Consider the following 24,308-nt stretch of genomic DNA (forward strand, 5'->3'; position numbering starts at 1 on the left):
ACAGCCATCACTAGATCTAGACACAGGCTGTACCCACCACCCAGGAGGAGCCCCGGGGCCCCTGTGGTCACTGCTGCCCTGAAGGGGTAACCTTGCGTCTGCCCTGTCATCCTAGTTCCTGCTGGTTTGTGAGTTGTGTGCCCGTGAATCACTGCATGCCCTCAAGAGGGTGTGACCACTGGTCCTCCAGGAAGCAGGCACTGACACAGAGAGAACGGTGACAGATTCATTAGGGGTGACAATAGGAGGGAACAGAGGCGGCGGCAGGATGGAGCAGCAAAACATTCGGGCCGTAATGCACCTCTGAAATCTTCTCTTACACATCATTGCCACAGCTGAGAGGCCTCTTCAGGTGTCAAATGAGACTGTGCTCTGTAACTTGTGCCGGTGACTGAGACCTCAGAGGCCACAAGGGGGGGTGGGGGTGGCGGTGATGAATACCATCTGAGAATTGGTGCTGGGTGTCCCAGGGGGGCAAGGCACACCAGGTGGTCCTGGACAAGTACCGGGACGTCTGGAATTCACTGGGACCTGCAGAACAGAAGAGAGAGCTGTGTTGGATGACAGACAAAAGGAAAAACACCTACAGAACCTGAAATGCAATGCAGCAGCTGTCAGCACCGGGCACCCTCCCCTCCACCGGGTGCCCAGACAGCAGCACAGGGCCACACACTCGACCTTGGGGATAAAACACTGTTGCCACACGATACCACCGGTGTCTGTAAGTGGAGGAAGGCGAGAGTCCTGCGCCTGAGACGACGTGCAGAGGTTCCAGCAAATTGATAAAGTAGGGCCTCCCAAACAGGAAGCCTCTCTGTGCAGGACAACCCACCCTGACACCTTCCCCAGCTCCACAGAAGCATGGTCTGCATGAACCAGAAACACAGAGAAAGAAAGGAAGTAAAGGCCTGGTTTTCCGCACATAGAATCAGAGCTGCACCTGGGTAGTTGCTCTGCCTGCAGGACCCTGCCAGACCCTCTCTACTTCCTGCTCACAAAGGGCCCTCCTGCGCCATGCAGGAGCTGCCCCTGGGCGCAATGAGTTCTGAGGAGCTGGGCGTCCCACAGTCCTGTGGGGGAGCTGGCAAAGTGATTCTGAGGGGGCAAGGCTGTCCTCAGAAGGGAGTCAGGCTCTGCTACAATCATCCTTATTCTCAGGGATGTCTGGATTTTAAGTTCGCTAGGAAAAGCACACTACGTTTGTCCTTTGGTAAAGTGAAGGGGGAAGTCTCAATCCTGCAAATAACACCAACGGGATTTTAGCTCATGGAAAATCCCACGGTGTGTGATGAGACAGAGGAGCAGCTCTGACAGCTTACAGGGCAGAACCGACCCAGTGTGGGATAGAGAACATGATGCCAGGACTGTGGTGCGAATTGGTCCTGCAGAGAAGTAGGCATTTTCACTGCGGGCTCTCTCCCTTCCAGCCTCTATTCCCTACTATAAATGCACCATCTCTAAGAGTCAGGCTTTTCTGCCCAGAGTACCACTGGAGGCAGCGGCCAAGACACACTTACCTCCCGAGAAAAGACAAGTGACGGGCTGTGACACCTACCACACCCAGGAAGACTCAGAGTTGCACACAGCACACGGTACAAAGCTGGAGGGCGGGCTTTGCCCCTTTTCAGTCACCGGGATCTGAATGGACATTCTGAACTGGAGAATCACCTGGCCTGAGCCGGGGAACCAGTCAAAAGAATGACGACACAGAAGCCCGTCGCAGTGACCCAGGAGCAACCCCAGGTGCAGGAGGTCAGGAAGGAGTCAGCCGAGCCACGAGAAGTCAGTGTGGAGCGAGGGCTCACCCTCCTCACACTGTTTCGAGAAACCCACAGTCAGAGTCTGTGGGCCCCGGCTTCTAAGCACTCCCTCATGGCTTCTGCAGGCACCACCCAAGGTGACGGGCACCCGGGACAAGCAGCCCACAATCTCCTAGGCAAGCGTTTGAGTCTGAAAAGGCAGCGACACGCCGCGCCAGATCCGTCACAAACACCCAGTCCACAACGAGGCAAGGAACGGCTGCCGGGAAAACAGGAAGATCACCTTTCCCAGGACGACGTCCAACAGAGTACGACCACCCCACTTACCTGGGCCTCCGGGGCCGCCGCAGGTGGGCTGGCGTTGCCGGGCCACACCGGAGCTGCACCAGGTCCCATGTCGGATAAAAACCACAGAAAAGGATGGAGGGTTAGGCTTTCCTGCAAAGACACTGCTGAAGCAAAACAAAACCTTTGCCCCTTCCTTCCTTCCTTCCCCGTATCACACTCGTTTCTTGGAGGAACTGGATACTGATCCCAGGAACTCCTGCATGCTAAGCATGCATTCTGTCTACTGCTGAGCTGTGTGTATACCTTTCCCCCCGGAGCACACTAGTTTCTAGGCACAGAGAAAAAGAAATGCCATCCACGTTCACTAACTTACCCAGTGTGTCAGCTGCGTGCGCTCCACCGACAGAGGTCAGCGTGTTATGATCCGTTAGTTCCTGCGGAGCAGCGTCTACAGTCCCAGAAACGCGTTGTCGTTTTTTGTTTCTTTTTTTCTTTCTCGGGGTTTTTTTGGATTCTGCTTTTGTGGCTTCGGGCTCACTTGCCCTCTCCTAGGAACACAAAACAAGACAGAACAAGAGCCGATCTTCAGAAACCATCATGTTCGTACACTTGGTCAGTCAGTCAGGAGGACAACAGTTATTTACCGTAGCCATCAGATCATAAGCCCTATCCTGGCAGAAGCTGGCAGGACAAATGAAAGGCAGATTCTCCTCTCTGTTCTGCCAGAGGCACAGCATCCATGAAAACAAATCAGCACAGAGTTTCTACAGCTCTACAACTGAGGTGAACGGGTACAGTAACGCCGCAAAGGACAGGAGAGTCCGCTGCACGTGGACAGCTCAGGGAATGCTGGGAAGACCGCACTGTTTCGCAAAAGAGTGATCCAGTGCAGAGCGGGGATGTGGAGGGGCTTTGGGGAAGGGCAGCCTGAGTAAAAGGAGCAGGTGGGAAAGAGCGTAAGGCATTAAGAAAACTAGAACACTGTTACTGGCGGTGGAATGGAAAGGCAAAACATGCTGCCTTCAAAATGAAACATCGCTTAATTAATGTCAAGTGAGGACGGCTAAAACAAGCACCAACTTCAAGATACACCTAACTTTCCCAGGGATGAATTTCTTTCCAATATCCTCTAAGTAAACTGTAACGGAGAGACCCTGAAAAAAAGAATTCACATACAGACACTGGTTTCACTAGGTGAGTCTGGAAAATTAACACCAGTGCATTATCCAGTCCTATGGCATTAAGCACACAATCACATCCTAAATTGTAAGTTAAACGTATGTCAAAAATTCTCATCAGCAAATGCAAACGTGAAAATGCACACTCACACCAACCACCGGTTTAGATACTTTTGGATCTAAGTCTAAGTTGAGTTGGTGATAGATTAAGTTTAAGTTTGATGGGATGGTAGCATCTGGGTTTGTGTGGTTCACAATTACTTTTGCGCATAGTTAAGTCATTGCCAGCTGTCCTGATGCAGGAATGACTTCCAGGAACACACCTTCTACCCACGATGCCGTATCATCAGCATTATGACACAAAGTTTAGCACCGGATGTTTAATACAGCAAAAATGTGTCTGATGGTGCCGGGCACTGAAAATATGTGGAAAGTGGAGGAGAGACTAGGCTGGAGATCTAGGGATTGAGAAGTTAATTTCTGGCAAAAGACCTTTCCGACCATCACATGTGTAAAGTTGTCAGCAGGATTTGATTTTCATCCTCTAAGTAAAAAACAAGTTCTCTCCTGTCAGAAATATCCTTGATGATACAGGAACATATACACTTATAAACAAACCATTAATTTTACTCGTTTTAAAGAAATGGGAATGGGGTATTTGATTAAACTTAAATACTTCATTTTAACTGAAATTTCAAAAGATGTTTTGAGTGTTTCAGTTAAAAAGTGAGAAATTAAAACCACCTTTAGAGTGCTGGTGTTCTCAGCTGAGCCACCTGTTCTCCTTGCCTGACCCTGAAGAAACCTGTCTCTGCTCAAAAACAAAACCAAACCCAAAACAACTTTTATGGATTTGGATGTACATGAAGGTAACTGCTTTGGTCATCTTCAAATTTATTTTTAAAAGAACTAAGAGATGAAAATAATGAAATATGAAACAAAAGCAATAACAATGAGTGATGAAGTTATTCTTACATTCAGGAACGAATTATAATGGAAATTTCAAATTGTATTAAAAACTGAAATTTGTTAAGAGGAAGAGAGAGATTCTGCATGAAGTATAGGCTCTCGTGGATTAGTTGATAATCTGCCTCTGACATAGTGTTTTCCAAAGATGGCAGCAGCAGTATCTCCCGTCCCACATGCACGTTTGCAACGTGACCTTGTCACCCTCCCTTATCAAGAGATGGGGTCTAACCCCCTACTCTTAAATCTGGGATTGTCTTAGTGACCCACCTGTAACCAACAGGATGTGTTGGGAATGATGCTGTGTGGCTTCCAGGGTTAGGTGGGAAGAAGCCTTGCAGCCTCTGTCTTGGCTCTGGGAATGTTTGCTCTGGATGTCTTCTTTGGGGACACTCCCTCTTGGAATCCAGCTGCTAGGCTGTGAGAAGGCCAAGCCAAATGGAGCGATCATGTGTAGGTGTTCTGGTCAGTAAACCCAGTCATTACAGGCACCCGACATGGGAATGAAGAAACTGTTAGATGATTCTGCCCAGCCGTTCAAGTCACTTCTACCTAGTGAGTCTTTCCAGCTGATGACAGAGACATTGTGCTGCAGAGACGAGAATCCTTGTGCTCTAAATTCCTGACCTACAGAAATTAAGAGCACAACAAACTGATCATTGTTTTATGCCACTAGATTGGGGTGGTTTGTTATGCAGCAATAGGTCACTTGAACACCATCCAATTAATGAAGAGAGTGAATCAAATGAACACATTGGGAAAAGATTTAGATTTCTTGCTGATTAGACATAAATACTGACATCAAAGTAGGAAACATAAAATTTAATATGCTACTGCAGTGAGAGCCTGGAGGGCAAAATGGCTAATGAGTGAGGTCAGTTCAGAGACTACTTAAGATAATTCATTGTACAGGAAAACTTGAAACACTGTGAAAATTTACAGCTAATATATGAAAGAAATTTGATACAGGTTTGATCAAATTTGACAACAATCCTAAAATCTAACATAAAATTGCCAAAATGAGTTGTGTAGTTAAAAACTTTTCCCCTAAACTACCAATTAAAACAATACATTTCAATCAACCATGCAAGGGGTAGGACAAATCATCCCTCTAATCTCTTTGCAGAAACTGTATAACAAAATCATTGTCCTATGAATAGGAAGGCAATCAAAGAGTGCACAGCAAAAAACATAAGAAAAAAACGAATTACAGCGGTGAGCAGGGAAAACAAAAATATATTATTTTCCTGGATTGTATCATTCGAGGCATTTGCCAATTTGAGAAATTTTCTAATTTTAGTAATACATTTTTTCCTTTAAATGAACATTGTACTTAATTTTATATTTGTATTTCTGTCTTATTTTATTAAATAGGGCCGCCTCAAAGGATATAAGCTTTAGGCCCCACATGTCTGGGATCCATCCCTGCATCTACCACAAAGGGTTTTTATGGGAGTTAAATAAGATAATCAAGTCAAGGGGTTTGTATTGTACGTATTATGCTCTCAAACAATCTTAGCTGTTGCTATTGCTGTTCATTCTAGCTCAGATGCCCTTCTGTGCTTCCTGTTCAGGCCCTAATCAGTTACTTTTTGCCTCGAATTCCTACTGGCCCACTGTGGTCGTCTTGTCCCGAGTGCCATCAGTGTGCACTGGGCAGTGGCATATGAACCGAGCTCCTCGTGTTAGTGGTGTGGGTCGTGGGCTGTTGAGTGTCATCTTTGCTGCACCACTGAGGACCTTGGCTCTCTGTCCCCACCTTGGAGATTCCGTGTACTGTTCAACCTTCAAATAATTCCCCTCTGCTTGAGATGAGCAGATTGGAATCTGTTGTTGGCAACTGGGCACCATCGCTGATAAACTGGTTAATGATCTCCGCGTCTCTTTTTCCTGTTTCCACTGTTACCTACTTTTCACACCACTAGAAAGATTTTTAAAAAACCTCACATCTGGTCTTGTCACTCAGGATGAGTCCCCAGATTCTCAACTGACCCCCACATCCTTCGTGATCTGTACGGGGTGGAGGTGGGAGCACAGCTGTTACCTGGCTCCTTAGGTTTTCCATGAGATGAAAGGATTTTTTTTATCCCAATCCCAGAAGGGAACAGGGCTGGAAACACTTCCTGCCTTTCTCTCTAGCCCCTCACTCACTTCTTCAGGGGAGGCGGAGTGAACAGCCTGGTGATGCTGTAGAAAGCCCTCTTTGGCTTTTGTCTCGGGCTGGCCTGCCTTAGGCTGCACACACTCTTCTCCTTCAGGTGGTGAGCTGGGGGCCGGCCCGCTGGGGTGACCAGCAGTTTGTACAGAACCCCTGCCTGTAACTGGGGGTGGTGGTAAATGTGGGGAGTAGGAAGCTCATTTTGACCTTGGGTTCAAGCCGTCTCCCCCAGCTCAGCCTGCCTGGTAATAAAGCTGACCTTGTGCTCTCTCCCTAACTCCAGTGTATTCTCCTCGTTGGCAGAGAACCCGAAAGGGCGAGCTGTGAGGTTCACTGGGCCTCTTCAGACCCCAGCAGATTTGGGCAGTGCTTACATTTTCCTCCTCTCTTGTCAGTTCCCCGTTGCCCACCACACACACACACACACACACACACACACACACACACACACACACACACACACACACACACACACACACACACACACACACACTCGTAACTGTAATAATCACCCTGTGGTTCCTGGAGTGTGTGCCATGCTCCTTGTCACTGATGCACCGTTGCACATTCTATTCCCTTTCTTACTTCTTTCCCTGGATAACTCCTCCCCATTATCCAGACTTCAGCTAAGATATCTCCTCCTCCATGAAGCCTGCTCCATCCTCTCAGGCTGGATTAGGACCTTTCCCTTGTGCTCCTCACCGTCCTGTCTTGCTGCTGTGTTTGGCAGAAGTCTCATATAAAATTGTGAGACTGCAGTCGACTGTTAGTTGGTCTGTCTGTCCCGTTTGGTTGTGTTTTATTCCCCTTTGCCCCAGATCCCTGGCACACAGCCTGACGTAGTATTTTCTGAGTGAGTTATTGAACTTGAGCATTCCAGTGGGTGCATCGTGGCACGCTGGGGGACCACACGGATTGGAGTGATCCTCTCAGGCCTTGGTTTCTGCACGTGTGGACTCTTGGAAAGGATGGAGCTCCCAGGCCCACTGCATCTGGTCATAAACAGCCTTGCCTGGGACCCTCATGGGGAAGCCCAAAAGGAGTGGGGTTTGGCAATAAACTGAGTTTCCTGAGGTCGCTGAGAAAAACGAGCCGTAGCCACTGCTTGGCCTCGGTAGGAGGAGGCAGCCCATGAAGTGTTCTGAAGCCTTCACGTCTTCTCCTGGGGCCAGCTCCCCGCTGTCCCCTTACCCTCTGTGGGCGAGGGGCCTGTGGAGCTGTGGAGGAGGTGGGCTTCCACGTGCCTGAGGAGCACAGTGCACAGCCCAGCGTGTGGCCTGCGGGGGTCGGAGGGTGGGGAGTCCGAGGGGCGTCCTGAGAGTTCAGCTCTCCGTAGTGGACCTGAATCTTGTCTGCTGCCTGCTCACGTGCCCTGTGGCGGTGTCTAAGCCGGCCCCGCGTTCTGCATGTTAGCGCTCCAGCAGTGCTGCACCGAGGCACTTGACGTGAAAAAGTATGATTGGATATGAAATTCTTTTTCATTATTAACAAGAATTTTCAACACTACCTTTGCCCATGAAAGAAAAGGAAGATCTAGTAAATGCAAATATGTATTTATGTATAGTTTCAACTATTGCAAAATTTCGAATGACTTTGTAAAAGGTTTTACATTTTTTATCACCCATTTCTGTGAGTAATTTTCATTAACAATGACCATAGTTATTTTAAGAAATCAATACTTAAAAAATCTTGATCAGGAAGTGTTTACTGTGTCAATTTTTAAACACAAAACCTAGTATAATATAAAAATTATGTTTGCAGAAGCAAGCTCAAGTTTCTTATAAAAATTTAAATTTTTATTTGTAACTTTTATGTAAAACCAGTATTTAAAAACTTCCACAGTACTGTATACTTTTTTTCTCTTATGATTGTATTATAAGAAGTGCAATGAATTTTTTCCATGAATTCCTGTCTAGATGCCTTCAAATCCCCTTCTGTTTACCCTGGTGTGTCACTCAAATCTCAGCACTTCCTATGTGTGCCATGATGGGAGGAAGGTTGGAAGTACTGCACTGAGTCACTTCTTCCAGGAAGCCCTCCAGAAACACCTGCGAACTGTAATCGACCATTAACCTTCTACTGCATGATTGCACATTTTGTAGTTACTCATTACATGTTTCTGCTGGTTTGCTTGTTTTCACTCTATTCTCTCCATGGCCACCCCCATTAGATTAGGAGCCCCATGAGGGAAGGACCTTCTCAGTTTTGTTCTGAAGATTAGGAGAGCTGTATAGCTCTTGGTTCCTTGACTCTGTGTCTGTCTGAGGATGTTCTCTGACCCAAGTTCCTTTGAGCTGTTTTCTCTAAGCGGGGGCTAGACGTTTCATTCCTAGGAAACCAGGGTTAAGGTTTTCCCTCTGCTGCCTCCAGCCGCTCAGCTGATGGTATCAGTCAGAATTCTTGACGGCAACAGAAGCAAGCTGTCTGGAAACTGAGAAGTAATTTATTAGCAAAATATAGTGTTGGGAGGGTTGAGGACCATGTCAGAGGCTAAGCTTCCAGGAGTAACTCCCAAACATGAACTGGTCAGTGGAGGAAACCACTGGTGCTGCCACTAGGGACCAGATGCCACTTGTATGCCAGAAACTTGCTGCTGCTGCAGCCTTCTTTGCTATTGCCAGAGAGACAGGGAGAGAGCGAGAGCGAGAGCGAGAGCGAGAGCGCTGCTCTCTGCCTCTTGTGGGCCCGGGCTACTCAAGGTCAGGCAGCGGTGCATCCAGTTGGTGGTACCAGCTCCCATACGTGGGGTTTGGAAATGTTCTCAGCTCACAGAGGGAGGTGATTTTTTCTCCCCAGCGGACTTGTAAAGTGGAAAATTCTCTTAACATAGAAGGAGGGTCAAATGCTGGGTGGCCACAGTGACTGTTAAGTGTCCACTCTCTGGTTCCTATCCAGGACGACCTCAGTCTAGTCTAAGAATGCACGGGATCCGGCTGATGATGCATGTTGGAGAAGGACAGGGAAGCCAGGGAGATGCTCTTGTCCAGTTGGACATGTTATCACCAGTTAAGGATGAGGTCAGAAATCAAGGATGGGGAAAGGCAGGGAAGAATATTCATGTGGAATGTCTCAAGGAGGTAGCAGTTCCCTCTCTTCTAAAAGGCATCAGGGCCTAAGACTGCAGTGTGTTTCTTGGAGAAAACTAGATCAAAGGGCCAGGTAAACTCCGCCAGGGGTTCTTGGGGGGGGTCACTGAGTTGGATGTCAAGTTCATAGACATCTGCCTTCATGACTGACATGGACCTCTGACTGCTGGTATACCATGGCAATCAGCTTGCTCAGGGATCCGGAATTATCCAGAAGATGTTAAATACTCTTCCCCCTAGGCAGTATTCCCTTCCATTCTCCCCTGGTCTAATAACTCATGCTCTGATAGTGAGGCTGGAGTGTGGGAGAGGAGATAAGATACACATTTATCTCTGTTTTAACTCCAACACTTTCTGCAAGGAGGCCTCATCTCTTTGAGGTGCTGCATGGTTTCTGTTAGGCTAGGGTTTAAGTCCAGCACCTGAAGGCTGAGAGGAGGAGCAGGCAGTGAGTCAGCAGACAACCCCTGAGTCCCTTCAGGGTGAGGGGACCTGCCTCTTCACCACGTGCCGCAGGGCCCTTGTCACCTCCTTGTTCCGAAGGGTGTAGATGATGAGGTTGAGCATGGGTGTGGTGATTGTGTAGAAGAGGCTGAGGATGCGGTCTGTGGTGACAGAGGAGCCTTCCCGGGGCCGGATGTAAGTGATGCTGGCCGTTCCAAAGAAGAGGGAGACCACGAGCAGGTGGGAGGAACAGGTGGAGAAGAGCTTGCGGCGGCTCTGGGTGGAGGCCATTGCCAGGATGGCACCCAGGATGCGGGCATAAGAGGTGACAATCAGAGAGAAGGGGACCATGATGAAGACCACGGTGGCTGTCATCACAGAGATCTCACTCCTGTGCTTCCCAGCACTGGCCAACCTCAGTACTGGCAGGATGTCGCAGAGGAAGTGTGGGATGATTGGGCGGCTGGGGAAAGGCAGGGTGAAGATGAGGGATGAGTGCGTGGTGGCCGTGATGATGCCCATGAGCCAGGAGATGCCCACCATGGCCACGCAGGCCTGCTGGCTCATGAGGGTGGAGTAGTGCAGGGGCCGGCAGATGGCGACGTAGCGGTCATAGGCCATGGCTGTGAGCAGGCAGCACTCTGAGATGCCCAGGACGATGAAGTTGTACATCTGGGCTGCACAGCCCCAGAAGGAGATGGCCCGGGGGTGCGGGGAGGCCAGGTCAGCCAGGGTCCTGGGCACAATGTCGGTGATGTAGAGGACCTCCACCATGGATAGGTGGCGCAGGAAGAAGTACATGGGTGAGCACAGGGCGGGGCTGACCTGTGTGAGAAGGATGATCAGGAAGTTGCCCAGCAAGGTGACCAGGTAGACCAGAAGCACCACCCAGAAAAGGGGGCCCTGCAGGGCCTTGAGGTCAGAGAATCCCAGAAGGAGGAATTCAGGCAGAGTCTGATTCGCATTAGCCATCACTTCAGGCTAGGACCTGTGGCACAGCCAATAAAGAGAAGTTTATAGAGGAACAATCAGCATTTCTGTAACTTAGTAAAGCACTTTTCATATAGTCCCTCTAGAATCAACGGAGACAGTTAGGGTCCCCCACTTTATGGATGAGACCATGGGTCTCTGAGGGGTTAAATAATTTGCTGGAGGTAATAGGCAGGGTGTGGCAGGCATGACTTGAATCTAGGTTTCTTGACTCCAAGTTCCATGAATTTCCCACTGTTCCCTGTGCTCTGGGTCCTGTGTGCAGGGCCCGACTCCCGTGTGTACTTAGGATCTTTCTCCAGAGCAGGGATGGAGCAGCTGCCATGTCCCACCCCCTTTGTACTCCTGGGACAGAAACCCCAGCCTGGAAGAAACTACCCAGAAACCTCTGCTGTGGACTGAGCCAGGGACTGTCCCAAGCCTATCTCTAGTGATCACTGCGGTGGGCTGTGGATTTCTAATGCCATGCTATGTTGTGACTGTGTGTGATAATACTGCCCAGTTGTATCACACTTTGGGATTCTACAGACTCTTTTAGTAGGTTATCAGGTTCTGTCACCTGCCCTGTGAGCGGAGTTGGGCAGAGACTGGCCATGTTGCACGTTGTCCTTTGCTCTCCTCTTATCTGGGCCCTGTGATCAGCTGTACCAGCTGTCCGCACTCTGTTCTCCCAGGTCTCCATGCATTCCCTAGAGACTGCCCCCGACAGGGCATGTTACTATGCATTCTCTTAAAATCCCACTCCTCCTTCAAGCTCAACTCAAGGTCTACCTACCCCATCGCAGCTTCTCTGCTCCTCATGGTTAGAAATAACTACTCAGGACAATTCAGGATTAAAAGTGACCTTAAAGATCATACAGTTCAGCATGACAATGCTCCAGTCTTATCTGCAACATCTTAGAAGGTTGCTGTCGTGTCTGTTTGAACATCTGCAGGGACAGGAACTCACCATCTACTGAGGTAGCCCCCTTTAGCTTTGGCCTCCTCTGCCTGTAGGAAGAGTCTTCGTTATATAGATCTTGGCTAAATTCTTAGTCTTTTATAGAATGTCTAAGCCCTTTTGCACCAGACAGCCCTCCCAGTATTTAAAGAAAGCATCTTCCTGCATGCTCTCACGAGACATTACTTGTGCCTGGGTGCAGAGTCTCCACTGTAAGATCCTGCAGGGCAACTTGGATTCTTCTTTCTTTCTTTTTTCTTTCTTTGCTATTTTAGATAATGGTGCAAACAGTGTCTTTGTAAATGCCTCATTTTGCTTCTGTTAACTTATCCCACTCCTGGAAGTTCTGCCCCAGGGAATAAGTGGCTAAGGGCATGGACTTTTTAATGGGTCTTGCCACGTGCTGTGTGTTTTTGGCTTTCTTGCAAGTGGACGCTAGTGGCAACCCAGCCGCCTCTCCTTCCCCGAGTAAAGCTGCGGCTCCTCTTCAGCCTGCCCTGGGCCTCCTCGGCCACCTCATCTTTGCCGCACTGTGAGAGCCTTTCTCCTCTGTCCCCTAGGTGCGTTCTGCCCAAGATGCCGCCTGTGAGGGTGGACAGAGAAGTTTCTCCTGGGTCGTCGACTCTTCCCTTCTCTGTTCCTCAGCTCCCATCACCCCTGTTTCCACTCTGCCTCCGTTAGTTTCCCTCTTCAGCTTCCCTTTACCTCCGACGCATCCTGGCAGAGTTGGGACGATGTTCAGAGAGACACTGGCCCTGAGGCCCCAGGTATCCTTTTCAGTCTCGCAGAGAGACAGGGAGCCCTTCTGGGTCATAGAGAGGGGCTGAGGCTCTCTTTAAAATAAAATTTATTTTTTGTTGTGGTAAAAAATACACGTGGTGAAATTGATCATCCTAGCCATTTCTTCACATGTAGTTTGGTGGTGTTAGCACCTTCACCTTGTTGTGTAACACATCTCCAGAACTTTTTCCCTATTGAAAAATGAGTACAACTCTATGCCAGTTAAACAGCAACTCCCCATTTCTCCCTTCCCATGACCCTTTTTAATGCAGACCCTCCTCCATCTCCAAGTATGCTTTCAATAAGTCTTAATGAGACAGGGAGATGGATAAACTGGTCAGTTAATGGGTATATCAATGGAACAACAGGTAACTTGTGGATAAATGGCCAGGTGGGCAGAGGGTGAGCGGACGAAGTTGTGGCTGGCTAGCTGTGCTGCTGGTCGCTCGGAGAGCCCTGAATGCAGGGGCTGAGGCTCCTAAGGGGCGCAGGAATAGGAAGCGGCCCTTGAGGGGGAGATTCGTCATCTTGTGGGCGAGGGAGCTGGGGTTCTGGAGCCTGCTGGGGGATGTGGGAAATGGGGGGAGGACAGCCTTTATTAAGTCAGGGAGATCTTGGGGAGCACAGCCAGACAACTCATCATCGTTCTTTCAAATTTCGTGGTTTTCTCTGAAGTATTAACGGGAGCTGTGCATGGGGGAGTGTGTGTGTGTGTGTGTGTGTGTGTGTTGGGGACTATATGGAACAGCAAAGGGGGAAACAGCCAGCTCTATCTGTGGGCTCTGAGATGAGGACCATTAACAGGAACCTGAAAAGACTGTCCTAAGTTTTCATCAGACACTGACCATAGGCAGGATGGAGGCTATGAATGCCTAGCTGATGTACATACCACTTGTCATCCCGCAGACCGGCACTCACTATCCACTGCCTCACCCCGACCACGTCACCACACACACCCCACCCTACTAGACCCACTTCACACCTGCATATCACATCATCGCCACACTTATCACACAGGACGGCTGATCCCACAGCACGGCCGCTCGCTCATGTCATACCCAGGTTTGCATGGTCTGAACATATATACACTTGCTGTATTGTGTGCAGTTTTATCTGGGAGAAATTGTCCAAGGCTCCCCGTCTCCTCCTCATCCCTTCTCCCTGTCCAGCCAGGCTGGTGGCATCTGAATCACATCTTTGCAAATGCAGTCGTAGGGATTTGGGAACCCTTCCCTGGACTCTTCTCCCATGACCAGGTGCCGTTATTGGCTTCCAGCCCAGAGAGAGAGGTTGTAGGCCCTAAGTGGGCCCTGATATACCCACTGTTCCTTTTCCACTCCTGTCCCTGGACGGCCCAAGGCTGCCCAGCACTGTGTGGGCCGCTTACCTGGGGCCGATGGAAATGGCCACCCAGCCAGGGTGGGGCCTGAAGGGCGCAGGTTCGGGCTCTGCCGATTCCCTCCTCCTCTGGGAGACTCAGCCCCGGTGGTGCCCACAGTTATTCTCCAGCTGCTGCTGTAACTCACCCTCTGGGGGCCTAGGAGGCCCTGACTCTTGGGGGTTCCCTGAGTATCTCTGTGCTGAGGTGTGTCATGGGCTGGTGACTCTGTTGGGGTCCCCCGTGACTGCTGTGTCCCCTTCCCTTTCCTTGTGCTCATTTTTTCCTGGCCGACCTGTGTCCTTCTCCCTTTCCTTTTACCTTTCTCCCTCTCCTGCCAACGTTTGCTGCCTCACTCATTGTAGGGTCTCCTTGGTCACAAATGGCAGGAGATTTGAGAGTCCTCCTCCCTTATGTCTAGAATCTCACCATGGGTAATTCATTTCTCTGTGTGAAATCTTGGCTCCCTTTTAAGTGTAGAGGCTTCTGGAAAATTCTAGAAGTTAATGACAGTGAGATGTGGTTAATTCACATTGATTTCCATGCCTGGTTTGCTTTTGATGAAAAGTGTTTCCAGGGAAGACACTGCCTGTCTGGTTACGCATGGGCTCATGGCGGGGGTTTCAGGGTTCCCATCAATCTCCAGGTATCTCATGCTCCTGCAGATGTGCTTAGTGGGGTTCTTTACAGAGAGTTAGCCTTCTGAATGGCTTTAGTCTGGGGAGGGTGGTGGAATTTGGGAGTAGGACAGAGGTGCTACCTGGGATAGCCTGGGCCTTCCCCTCAGCTCCTGGTATCTTCTGGTTGACACGTGCTGTCTCTACTTTTTACCTCCCATTTTCTCCAGTTGTCCCTACATCAACACTGACTCTTTCTTATCAAGGTCACCAACAGCCCTCATGTTACCAAGTCCAATGGATAATTTTCAGTCTTTATCTTACTCAGTCTCTCAGCAGCATTTGAAATATTTGATCCCCTCTCATCCTTGAAACACTTTCCTTTTTAACTTCTGTGACTCCCAAATATACATCTTTGGCCCTGGCCTCTCATATATAGAGTTAAGTATCGCCCCTTGGATGTCTTAGAGGTATCTCATACTTACTTTGTCTCAAACAGCTCTCTTGTTCTTCTCCCAAACGTCCTCATCAGCAGTAAGGGCCCTGTTACCACCCAGTTGCTCAGATCAAAAATCTGGCTGTCCATTTAAATTCATTTATTTTCTAAATATTCCATATGCAGTTTCTCAGCAAGTCCTGTTAGTTCTGCATCAACAATTGAATCCCAGGCAACCACCTCTCACCTTTATTGCTAAATTCCCAGTCCAGCAAATTGTCCTTCATCAGAGTCATTCTTGTTCCATATCTTGTCTCCATCTAGCTCATGTGATTTTTCTCGAAGTGTAAGTCAGATGATGTCAGTCTTCTTTAAACCCTCCAATAGCTCAATAGATTCTCATTGTAGGTAGAATAAACTGCAGACTCCTTCACTTGATCTATAGAACCCTAGTGATTTGGTCCCTGTGTTTAAGCGTGTCTTTTTATTCTGATGTTTTGACATGTAGAATCTTACTAACCCTGGGTAGACTGACCCTCCCAGAGTCAGCTAATTCCTAGAGGTAACAAATGACTTACCTGCAAGCATGCCTTCTATATGCAGACGAAGCAATCCAGAGTCCATACCCAGAGCCACCACCTTTACCGAGTTCTGATAGTCTGGGCCAGTATCCTCCTGCCCTAATCATCCCAAAGCCAGGTACCAGACAACCAGAGACAGCCCCTAAACCCAGAGCCCACTGAAATTATTCAGATTAGCTAATCCTAAACCTGCCTACCCTGCCTCACCCAGTCCTTCCCATGAAAAGCACAAAAAAGTCTCCTGCCCACATCATCCCCTAGCTCCCTCTGCCTCCTGACTGACTGTGGTATTTCTTCATGTGGCTCCGTGTGGTGTGGCATGCCCCCTCCTCTTGGGAACTGTGAGCAACAGACTATCTTTTCAATGGCAGTTATCTCCTGATCTGTAACCCTCACTTGTTTTGTGGCCTAGCATGTGACTGCACATATTTTTGAATGTTTGATACTGTCTCATTGCTCTAAAATAGTCTGCTTTTTTCTCACACGTTTTCCTCTTTGCTCTTAATTTGGATAATTTCTGTTGACCTTTCTTCAATTTCATTGATTCTTTCCTGGACTCTGTCCAGTAGGTGTATGAGCTCACTACAGAAATTCTTTATTTCTGTTGCTGTGTTTTCTAGTTCTACCATTCTATTTTACTTTAAAAAATGTTCTGTTAAAGTTCCCCAGCTGATTCTTTATGTTATCTGCCTTGTTCATTAGATATTTTAACATTGGCCTCATAATTATTTTATAGTCCCTGTAGGATAATTCTGATACATGTGTCATTTCTGAGTCTGGTCTAAAACTTTATGTTTTATTAATGGGTTGTTTCTTCTGGCTTTTTTACGTGTCTCGTAATTTCTGAATGCAGGTTTAATGTCATATGTAGACAAACCGTAGAGACTGAGGTAAATAGTATTTGTACACAGAAATGGCCATGCATTTTGTTGTGTAAGGCTGGTGGTCGATAGCACAAGTCCGCTGAGTCAGGAATTTAGTTTCAGATGTTTAGTTAGTTGTTTAGTTGCTGAGTTGAGTTTCAGTTGTTGCTCTCGATAGTTTCAGCTCACTGCAGACTTCAAAATCCTTCAGGTGTGGGCTGGTGTTACCTTGTGTGTAGTGTGGTGGCTCATTTTCTAATTGAGATTCCCTTGTGTTGATCTGGAGAAATGTCCCAGTGGAGAGGAACACAGTGGCAGATGTGATGTTGCAGGCATTAGAAAAATACAGAGGAAAAATGCCCAGAAAGACAGTAGAGTTGACTGGTTGATGCTAAGTTGTATTGATGCCTCGAGGAGGGACGAGAGTCTAAGCGCTATTACCAGTCAGTTCCTGGGTAGGTATGAGAGCCGGGGGCCTACCTCTGCGGTGGGTTACAGAGAGGCCATTATCTCTGTAGTGGGAGGACAGACATAGATGAGTGGCATGTTCATCTACTTGTTAGAGGCACAGAGCTCCAGAGGCATTTGAATGCTTAGCCAGGCAGGCCTATTAGGAAGCTCAGGATCCTGATGGTGGAGACATGGAAAAGGCATATCTGGATGGATGCTCTTGAGAATTTTAACTTATCAGCTTGTTACGAACACCTTGGATTTGCAGAGGTGGCCTCCCTTCCTCACTAAGAGCTGCTGGAGGATGCTTAGGAGGCCTCTTCCCCACAAGGAACCAGGTGCTTCCCTCAGGAGCTGTCCCCAGCTCCTCTCTGAGATGCCGGGCTGATGACTAGGGTTAAACCCAGCATAATCCAGCTGAGTACATGCTGGGCTTGGTAAAGGAGGAAAGATCCTGTACACTGAAGGAATGAGGGAAATGGGCTAGCTTGACTGGCTCGAGTCAGAGACGTGTTCGAGGGATTGGCTTTTGATCAGGGCCCCAGAATGTACGACTGGCTGAGCAAGAATTCACTGACTTGGGAACACGTTCTCAGGGTGTCAGATTTAACACCCTAGCAAGGATTTCACCACTGCTGGGGGGACTCCTAGTGCGTGAAAAAGTGACGTCCAACACTCAGTGACACGGAAGTACGTGAGTTGCTCTGGAAGGTGGTAAAGGAAGGAATAAAAAGGCTGAGGGAGGTGGGAAAGATGGAATGAATATATGAGGCAAGAATGTAGGACCTCCTAGAAGATTGTTCCATAGGAGGGCCCGAGGACGCATCTGTCACCTAGGCCAGGAGAAGTGTGTTGTGGAGCGGGACACCAGCATCACGAAAACGTTCAGTGATGGCTCTCACTTACCGGAGATGCTGACAGGACAGATAGTCATGGAGACGGGCTTGTTAGTATTCACAGGAATGATGGGGCCTGAAGTAGTAAGGCCAGGTGGCTCCACTTAACTGTCAGATGCAGTTACCATATGATTGGCAAGGTCAGAGGGGCAGTCAAGGGGCTTCAGGTGCAGGAAGTTGTGGAGGAATTTGATAGACCACAGCATCCTAGGTTTCCCTAAGAAACGTCTGTGAAACACTCCTAACCTCCTCAGGTCCGTCTGTAAACGTAGCTGCTGAAAGTCAGGTGTGCCTTGCCACACTCTAGGTTCTACAGATTTTGATCATTGCCAACATGGCCCAAGATATCTCTTCACCTGAATTTTCCTTTAAGTGGAGTCCAAATGATTCCTTGATAATAGTTTTCATTCTAATTTCAGCCCTCAAATGAGAATTAGAAATACTCTTATGAGCAATCACAAGGTCCCACACTGTGCCTTACAGTAGGAAATATTTTCTGTAGGAGATGCCAGAGAGATGCAGTCTTTAAGAGTTGCTGGAGGGAGAAGCTTGAGAAAGAAAGTTGTTTAAAACCTGAGAAGTTTATATGAAGTAGACTTCTTTTGTGTGTGTGACATCATGTATAATCTCTTCTGAGATAGCGATTGGTAAGATTAAGAGCCCTTCATGGGAAGGTGGACTTAGTCACTCAGCTGATCACCACAATTATGATGAGTAAAATCATTTTTAATCAGACAGTTCTGTTTTTTATGTACTCTAAATATATTACTTTCCTAATTTGCCTTCTTTATTAAGAGATACCTAGTAGAAAAAAAAATCTGAACTTCTTTGAATACCTCTCTCTTGCTGGCAGATTTGAAACTAAATTTCCAAATGCGATCACAGTTTATCTGAGAAATAACTTTTACAAAAGCAGATATCAGAAGCTCAAATTATCATTTGGAGTAACTTCATGAATCATTCAGAATTTCCATTGATTTTGAGGCTATTAAAATGAATAAAGATGCCCTATTTTTCTGGCCATATTATTGAAGGCTTGTTTTACTTGCTTATTCCTTAGGGTGTAAATGAAAGGGTTGAGTAAAGGGGCAATTAGTGTATTGAGCACAGCCACTCCCTTATTGAAGGTAACTCCTTCTTTTGCTGAGGGTTTTATGTACATGAAGATGCAGCTGCCGTAAGAGAGGGAGATGACAATCATGTGGGAGGAACACGTGGAAAAGGCCTTCTTCCTTTGCTGAGCAGAGGGGATCTTCAGGAAGTGGACATTTCGTTGTCTTCTGATTCTCCTTGCACCGTCTCTACTGGGGCAAAGGGAGTCGTTTTGCCCAGCTCCCTTCTTTTCTCGGGAAACAAACTCCCAGATTGGCATCCAGGGAAGCTAGGGTGGAGAGGTTTGCGTAGAGACGCGCCGACGGACCCTCCTGTGCACTTTGGAGAGTCGAACCTCCTCCGGAACCGGCGTCCACCGCGCGCAGACCCGGGAGACTCTGGTGGCGTGGGGTGGCCGCTGCGGCAGCCTAGCCTAGCCTAGCGCGCGCCGCGCAGACGCCCCCAGAGGCGCCGGCTGCGGCGGCCCAAGCAGTTCTGTGTCCTTCGGCCTTGGGAACGGGCGCCGGCGTTGGTCTCGGCAGAGTGGGAAGGCGCAGGCGGCTGCCCGGGCTCGGGCGCCGCTGCAGCTGCTCTGATTGTCGGCCGCCAGCCCCGTGCTCGCCGGCCCGGCTTCCGCCCGCTCTCCTCCCTCACGCATCCTTCCAATTCTCCTTTTCTTCCCCCACCTTTCGTTGACCCATTCTTTTTTCTGCTGTCGCCTGGGGTGCTCCCCCAGCGGAGCGGAGATTACAGAGTGGTCGGGATGCCCCAACTCTCAGGGGCAGCGGCGGCGGCGGGGGGGACCCGGAACTCTGCGCCACGGACGAGATGATTCCCTTCAAGGACGAGGGCGATCCCCAGAAGGAGAAGATCTTCGCCGAAATCAGTCACCCTGAGGAGGAAGGTGACTTAGCCGACATCAAGTCCTCCTTGGTTAACGAGTCCGAAATCATCCCGGCGAGCAACGGACACGAGGTGGCCAGACAAGCACAAACTTCTCAGGAGTCCTACCATGACAAGGCCAGAGAACACCCTGATGAAGGAAAGCATCCAGATGGAGGCCTCTACAACAAGGGACCCTCTTACTCGAGTTATTCAGGGTACATAATGATGCCAAATATGAATAATGACCCATACATGTCAAATGGATCTCTTTCTCCACCCATCCCGAGAACATCAAATAAAGTGCCCGTGGTGCAGCCATCCCATGCAGTCCATCCTCTCACCCTCCTCATCACTTACAGCGACAAGCACTTTTCTCCAGGATCACACCCATCACACATCCCATCAGATGTCAACTCCAAGCAAGGATTCAAAAAAACAGAAGAAAAGCATCAAACGGTCATTTTCAAAATGCCAGTTTTGAACATCTATGATCACAGTATAAACCAATATGTTGTGCAGATATATTAAAAATTCAGTCTTCAGTGCAAACAAACAAAAAAAGAAGTAGAGAAGTATGAAGATGATACTCTGAATCTCTGGGATGTCTGTCAGTCCCAGCAGAATGAATTCTGTCATATAGGTGTGGTTTTTCATTGTTAATATTGCTGCCTGCGAAGCTGAGAAGAGGAGAAATGAGTGATGAGAAGGACACCAAAACTTGGGAATATTGAGGGGAGGATGTCGATTTCTCTTGAAATGGTAAATCCCTTTGTCCATCTGATCCAAACAGAGTGTCTGTTTGTCTCAACTAGCCCTTCACAAAATCTGTTTACTGAAGTTCCCGTGTAGGCAGCTCTATTTCCGAAGCCCTTTTCTCAGAACAACACAGTAGTCAGCTGGCCCACCTTAATTCGTCTCCTGCATTCAAATGTTTACCCCTTTATCCATACTTTGTTTTGTTTTCTTCTCATACCGATGAAACCCCTCTCTAAGATCCTGGTAGTAATGTCTCATCTTTCTGCAGCCTTAATGCCCTTGGTGATTTGCTTTGTTGCTGCTCTCCTGAACATATCGGACACCTGCTGTATCCTTTGGCTTTGCCTAGTAACAATCTCCAACCCTCCAGTGCAGGAGCAAATAGTTCTTTTTATGTGTTCGGACTTTTGAGCCTGGTAGCATTGCTGGAGAAAGCTTTGCAATATTGCACTCTTTTCTTTATGTCTCCCTTTCTCTTGGTTTTAACTGATGGGAGAGAGATAACAGATGGGTAGAATTCTAGGAGAGCTTTCTTTAACTGCTTAAACAGTCAGGGAGAAATGTTTAGTGGACCTGGATCCCTTCTTATGTTCCCTTAGTCTCCAGGACGTAGATGTGACTCTTAACCAAAAAGTAGAGAGAAGAGTCAGTCTGGTCACTTAAGGACTAGTAAGGATTCCTCCCAGAAAAGAACCTGCCAGGGTCAAGGATCCTTTTGGGCACTTATCTTTGTTCTGATCTTCCAGTATCACTGGAACTAAGGATCTTCAAGATGCCCTCTGAGGTGGGTGCTTATCCAGAACAATTTCATAGTGTAGGACCACCCTTGCCCTTGGATCGTTGTAGCCACTGGACTGTAATGTCAAGGCAACGTCACCCTGTGATTGGGAGGCTCAGGCTTCTGTTCACAAGCCTTAGTCTTTAAGGAATTTCTCTGTATTATCATTCAAAAATTTATATTTCCGTTTCAGAGAAATACCAGCACAAGTCTGTGTATATAATTGTTCTAAGATGTTCATTTCATCGGTATTTGTAATAATGAAAAACTAAACAATAAAAATTCCACCAATAGGTGAATAAGTAAAGAACTGACAACCATTTCCATTTGGAATAAAGTGTGAAATTTATTCATACTGGCTTCAACGTGATACAACATACTGCTAGTGAATTAGATTGTTTCTCATTATATATATTGTGGTTGTATCTGTGGAAGAAACTGGAAATTTATGTGCATATTTCTTAAAGTGCATAGAAGAATGTCTAGAAAAATACCAAACGGTCAGTGATAGCTATTTCTGGAATGCCACTGCATGAAAAATGAAAGACTTTCCCTTTTACATGGTACCCATCTTGATCATTTAAACATTAAAAAAAAAAGCCTGAATGAGAGTTAATCACATTGAAGTGGATCTTATATAATCTGTCATCATAGAAGGGTGATGTCAGTGAACTGTGGACATACTTTTTGACAGTCAGAAAAATTGCTGAGGGATCTTACCTCTTGATACACTGAAGGGTGAGTCAAATTTGAGAAGTCAGATGTGGTGGAAGAAGTGGAATAAAATGTAACATGTATTCCACTTTTCTAACACTACTTGATTCCCTGATTGTTCACAAAGCACACAGGCTTCTTAGGCACTAGTTTGGAAAGAAAGAGTTTCTAGCTCCCCTTACCTGTAACCAAGCACTCGTTACTGCCCTTTTTATACACTGATCCCGTTTATAATTGGACCTGTAAATCCTGAAGATGCTGCCTTATTTAAACTATTTGAAAAATAGAGGAACATTTTACTCTTCAAAGTCTCATTTTCTCCATTTGGTCTGAAGACTGGTTATGGACTTCTTTTCAATTTTATACCAGTTTGAGTGATACACATTTTATCTAGTTTACTCAGCAGAGACATTGGGGGATAAAATATTGTCCTGGGATCCAGGTCCAGAAAATTTTAATTAGTTTTTAAAAAAATAATGTTGGGAATTAACTTTTATCAGGTAATTAGGGAAGGTGTTCCAAAGAGACTCGTGAGGAAGCTGTCACAAGGGGATCAGTTACAGGAGAAAAGCCCTGTGGGAAGTGATGCAATAATGATGATAATAATAGTAAAAACTGCAACATCAGTTTCTTTTTTTTTTCATTATTTAAAGCCATGACATTTAATGAGATTACTTTTTAAAAAATAGACTGTTTAGATTGGTTTCAGGTTTACAGCAGACTGAGCAAAAAAATACAGAATTCCCACATAGCCGTCCCCACCTACACATTTATACTCCCCTACCCTCCACATCCCTCATCAGTGTGTCATATTTGGTACAATCGATAAACAAGCATGGGCACATTATTATCAACCAAAGTCCATAATTTACATTAGGGTTCACTCTTGATGTTGTGAATTCTATGATCTTTGACAAATGCGTAATGTCCTGTAGCCACCACTATAGTATCATACCTAAAAATCCCTTGTGCTCCATCTGTTCATTCCTCCCTCCCTCCCTCTCCCCAAACCCCTGGAAACCATGATCTTTTTATTGTTTTTGTAGCTGTGCCTTTTCCAGAATGTCATTTGGTTGCAATCGTACAGTTTGTAGCCTTTTCAGACTGGCTTCTTTCATTTACTAATAATATGTCTTTTAAGTTTCTTCCATGTCTTTCATGGCTTGATAGCTCATTTTTTTCACTGCACATGTATTTTTTAGTTTACATGTATGTACTGTTCATTGTTTCTAAGAACATTTAGAGCTTTAGCTTTTCAAACTTACATAGTTTTCAAAGAAATAAAGCCAACAACAAAATAAAAATTAATTAAAAAAGATACATACACCTTGCTATTAACAGCAACATTATTTATAATTGCCAAGATGTGGAAGCATCCTAAGTGCACGTCAATAGTTGAATAGATAATGAAGATGCAGCATACGTATATGTAATGGAATACAATTCACGCATGAGAAAGAAAGATACTTTGCCATTTGTGGCCCTTCATTCACTTTTTTTTTTCACTTAAAAAACCAGAATTTTGTAACCGACAACAGGGAAATGCAAATCAAAACCACAATGAAATATTACCTCACACCACTTAGAATGGCTGTTATCAAAAAGACAAGAAATAAGTGTCAGCAAAGATATGGAGAAAAGGGAACCCTTGTGCACTGCTGCTGGAAATGTAAATTGGTACAGCCACTATGGAGACAGTATGGAGATTCTTTAAAAAATTAAAAATTGAACTATCACACAATGCAGCAATTGCACTTCTAGGATATATATACACATATCTGAAGGAGTGTAATCAGTATGTCAAAGAGATATCTGCATTTTGATGTTCACTGGAGCATCCTTCACAATAGCCAAGGTATGGAAATAATCTAAGCATCTGTCAAAGGATGATGGATACGCACACAATGGAGTATTATTTAGCCATAAAGGAAAGAAATTCTCCCATTTACAATAACATGAATGTTCCTTGGGAGTATTATGGTAGGTGAAATAAATCAGACAGAAAAAGACAAATATTGTGCTATCTCACTTTTATATGGAATCTAAAAAATCTGAACTCAGAAACTAAGAATAGATTGATAGTTGCCAGGGGCTGAGGAGTGGGAAAATAGGGACATGTTGGTCAAAGGGTACAAACTTCCAGTTATAAGATGAATAAGTTCTGGGAATCTAACATACTCCATGTGACTATAGCTAACAGTATTTCACATTCGATGCCCAGAATTCACTCATCTTCTGTAACACACACACAAAGGTGGTTACTGAGACAATG

General features: G+C 46.7%; 1 protein-coding gene, 1 long non-coding RNA gene and 1 pseudogene across 2 annotated transcripts; 1 reads left to right on the forward strand and 2 right to left on the reverse strand.

The window, feature by feature from the left end:
- Positions 1 to 212: 212 nt before the first annotated feature.
- On the reverse strand, positions 213 to 2,141 carry LOC140700337 (uncharacterized). The gene is made up of 2 exons (XR_012078755.1): positions 2,088 to 2,141; positions 213 to 531 (listed from the first exon to the last, which is right to left on the reverse strand). It is a non-coding gene; the product is annotated as an uncharacterized lncRNA (long non-coding RNA).
- A 7,766-nt stretch (positions 2,142 to 9,907) lies between these two features.
- On the reverse strand, positions 9,908 to 10,856 carry LOC140700372 (olfactory receptor 10P1-like). The gene has a single exon (XM_072973882.1). The coding sequence runs from the start codon at positions 10,850 to 10,852 to the stop codon at positions 9,914 to 9,916; it is 939 nt and encodes a 312-aa protein (XP_072829983.1). The 5' UTR covers positions 10,853 to 10,856; the 3' UTR covers positions 9,908 to 9,913.
- Positions 10,857 to 19,602: 8,746 nt separating this feature from the next.
- Positions 19,603 to 21,646, forward strand: LOC140700374 (lymphoid enhancer-binding factor 1 pseudogene; annotated as a pseudogene).
- Positions 21,647 to 24,308: the final 2,662 nt, after the last annotated feature.

This window comes from Vicugna pacos, chromosome 12 (genome assembly GCF_048564905.1).
Source record: "Vicugna pacos chromosome 12, VicPac4, whole genome shotgun sequence".
In the NCBI taxonomy this organism is placed as follows: Eukaryota; Metazoa; Chordata; class Mammalia; order Artiodactyla; family Camelidae; genus Vicugna; species Vicugna pacos.

Bases quoted from the DNA above. Each gene is read 5' to 3' on its own strand.
- LOC140700372 (XM_072973882.1), bottom strand. From the start codon at position 10,852: ATGGCTAATGCGAATCAGACTCTGCCTGAATTCCTCCTTCTGGGATTC.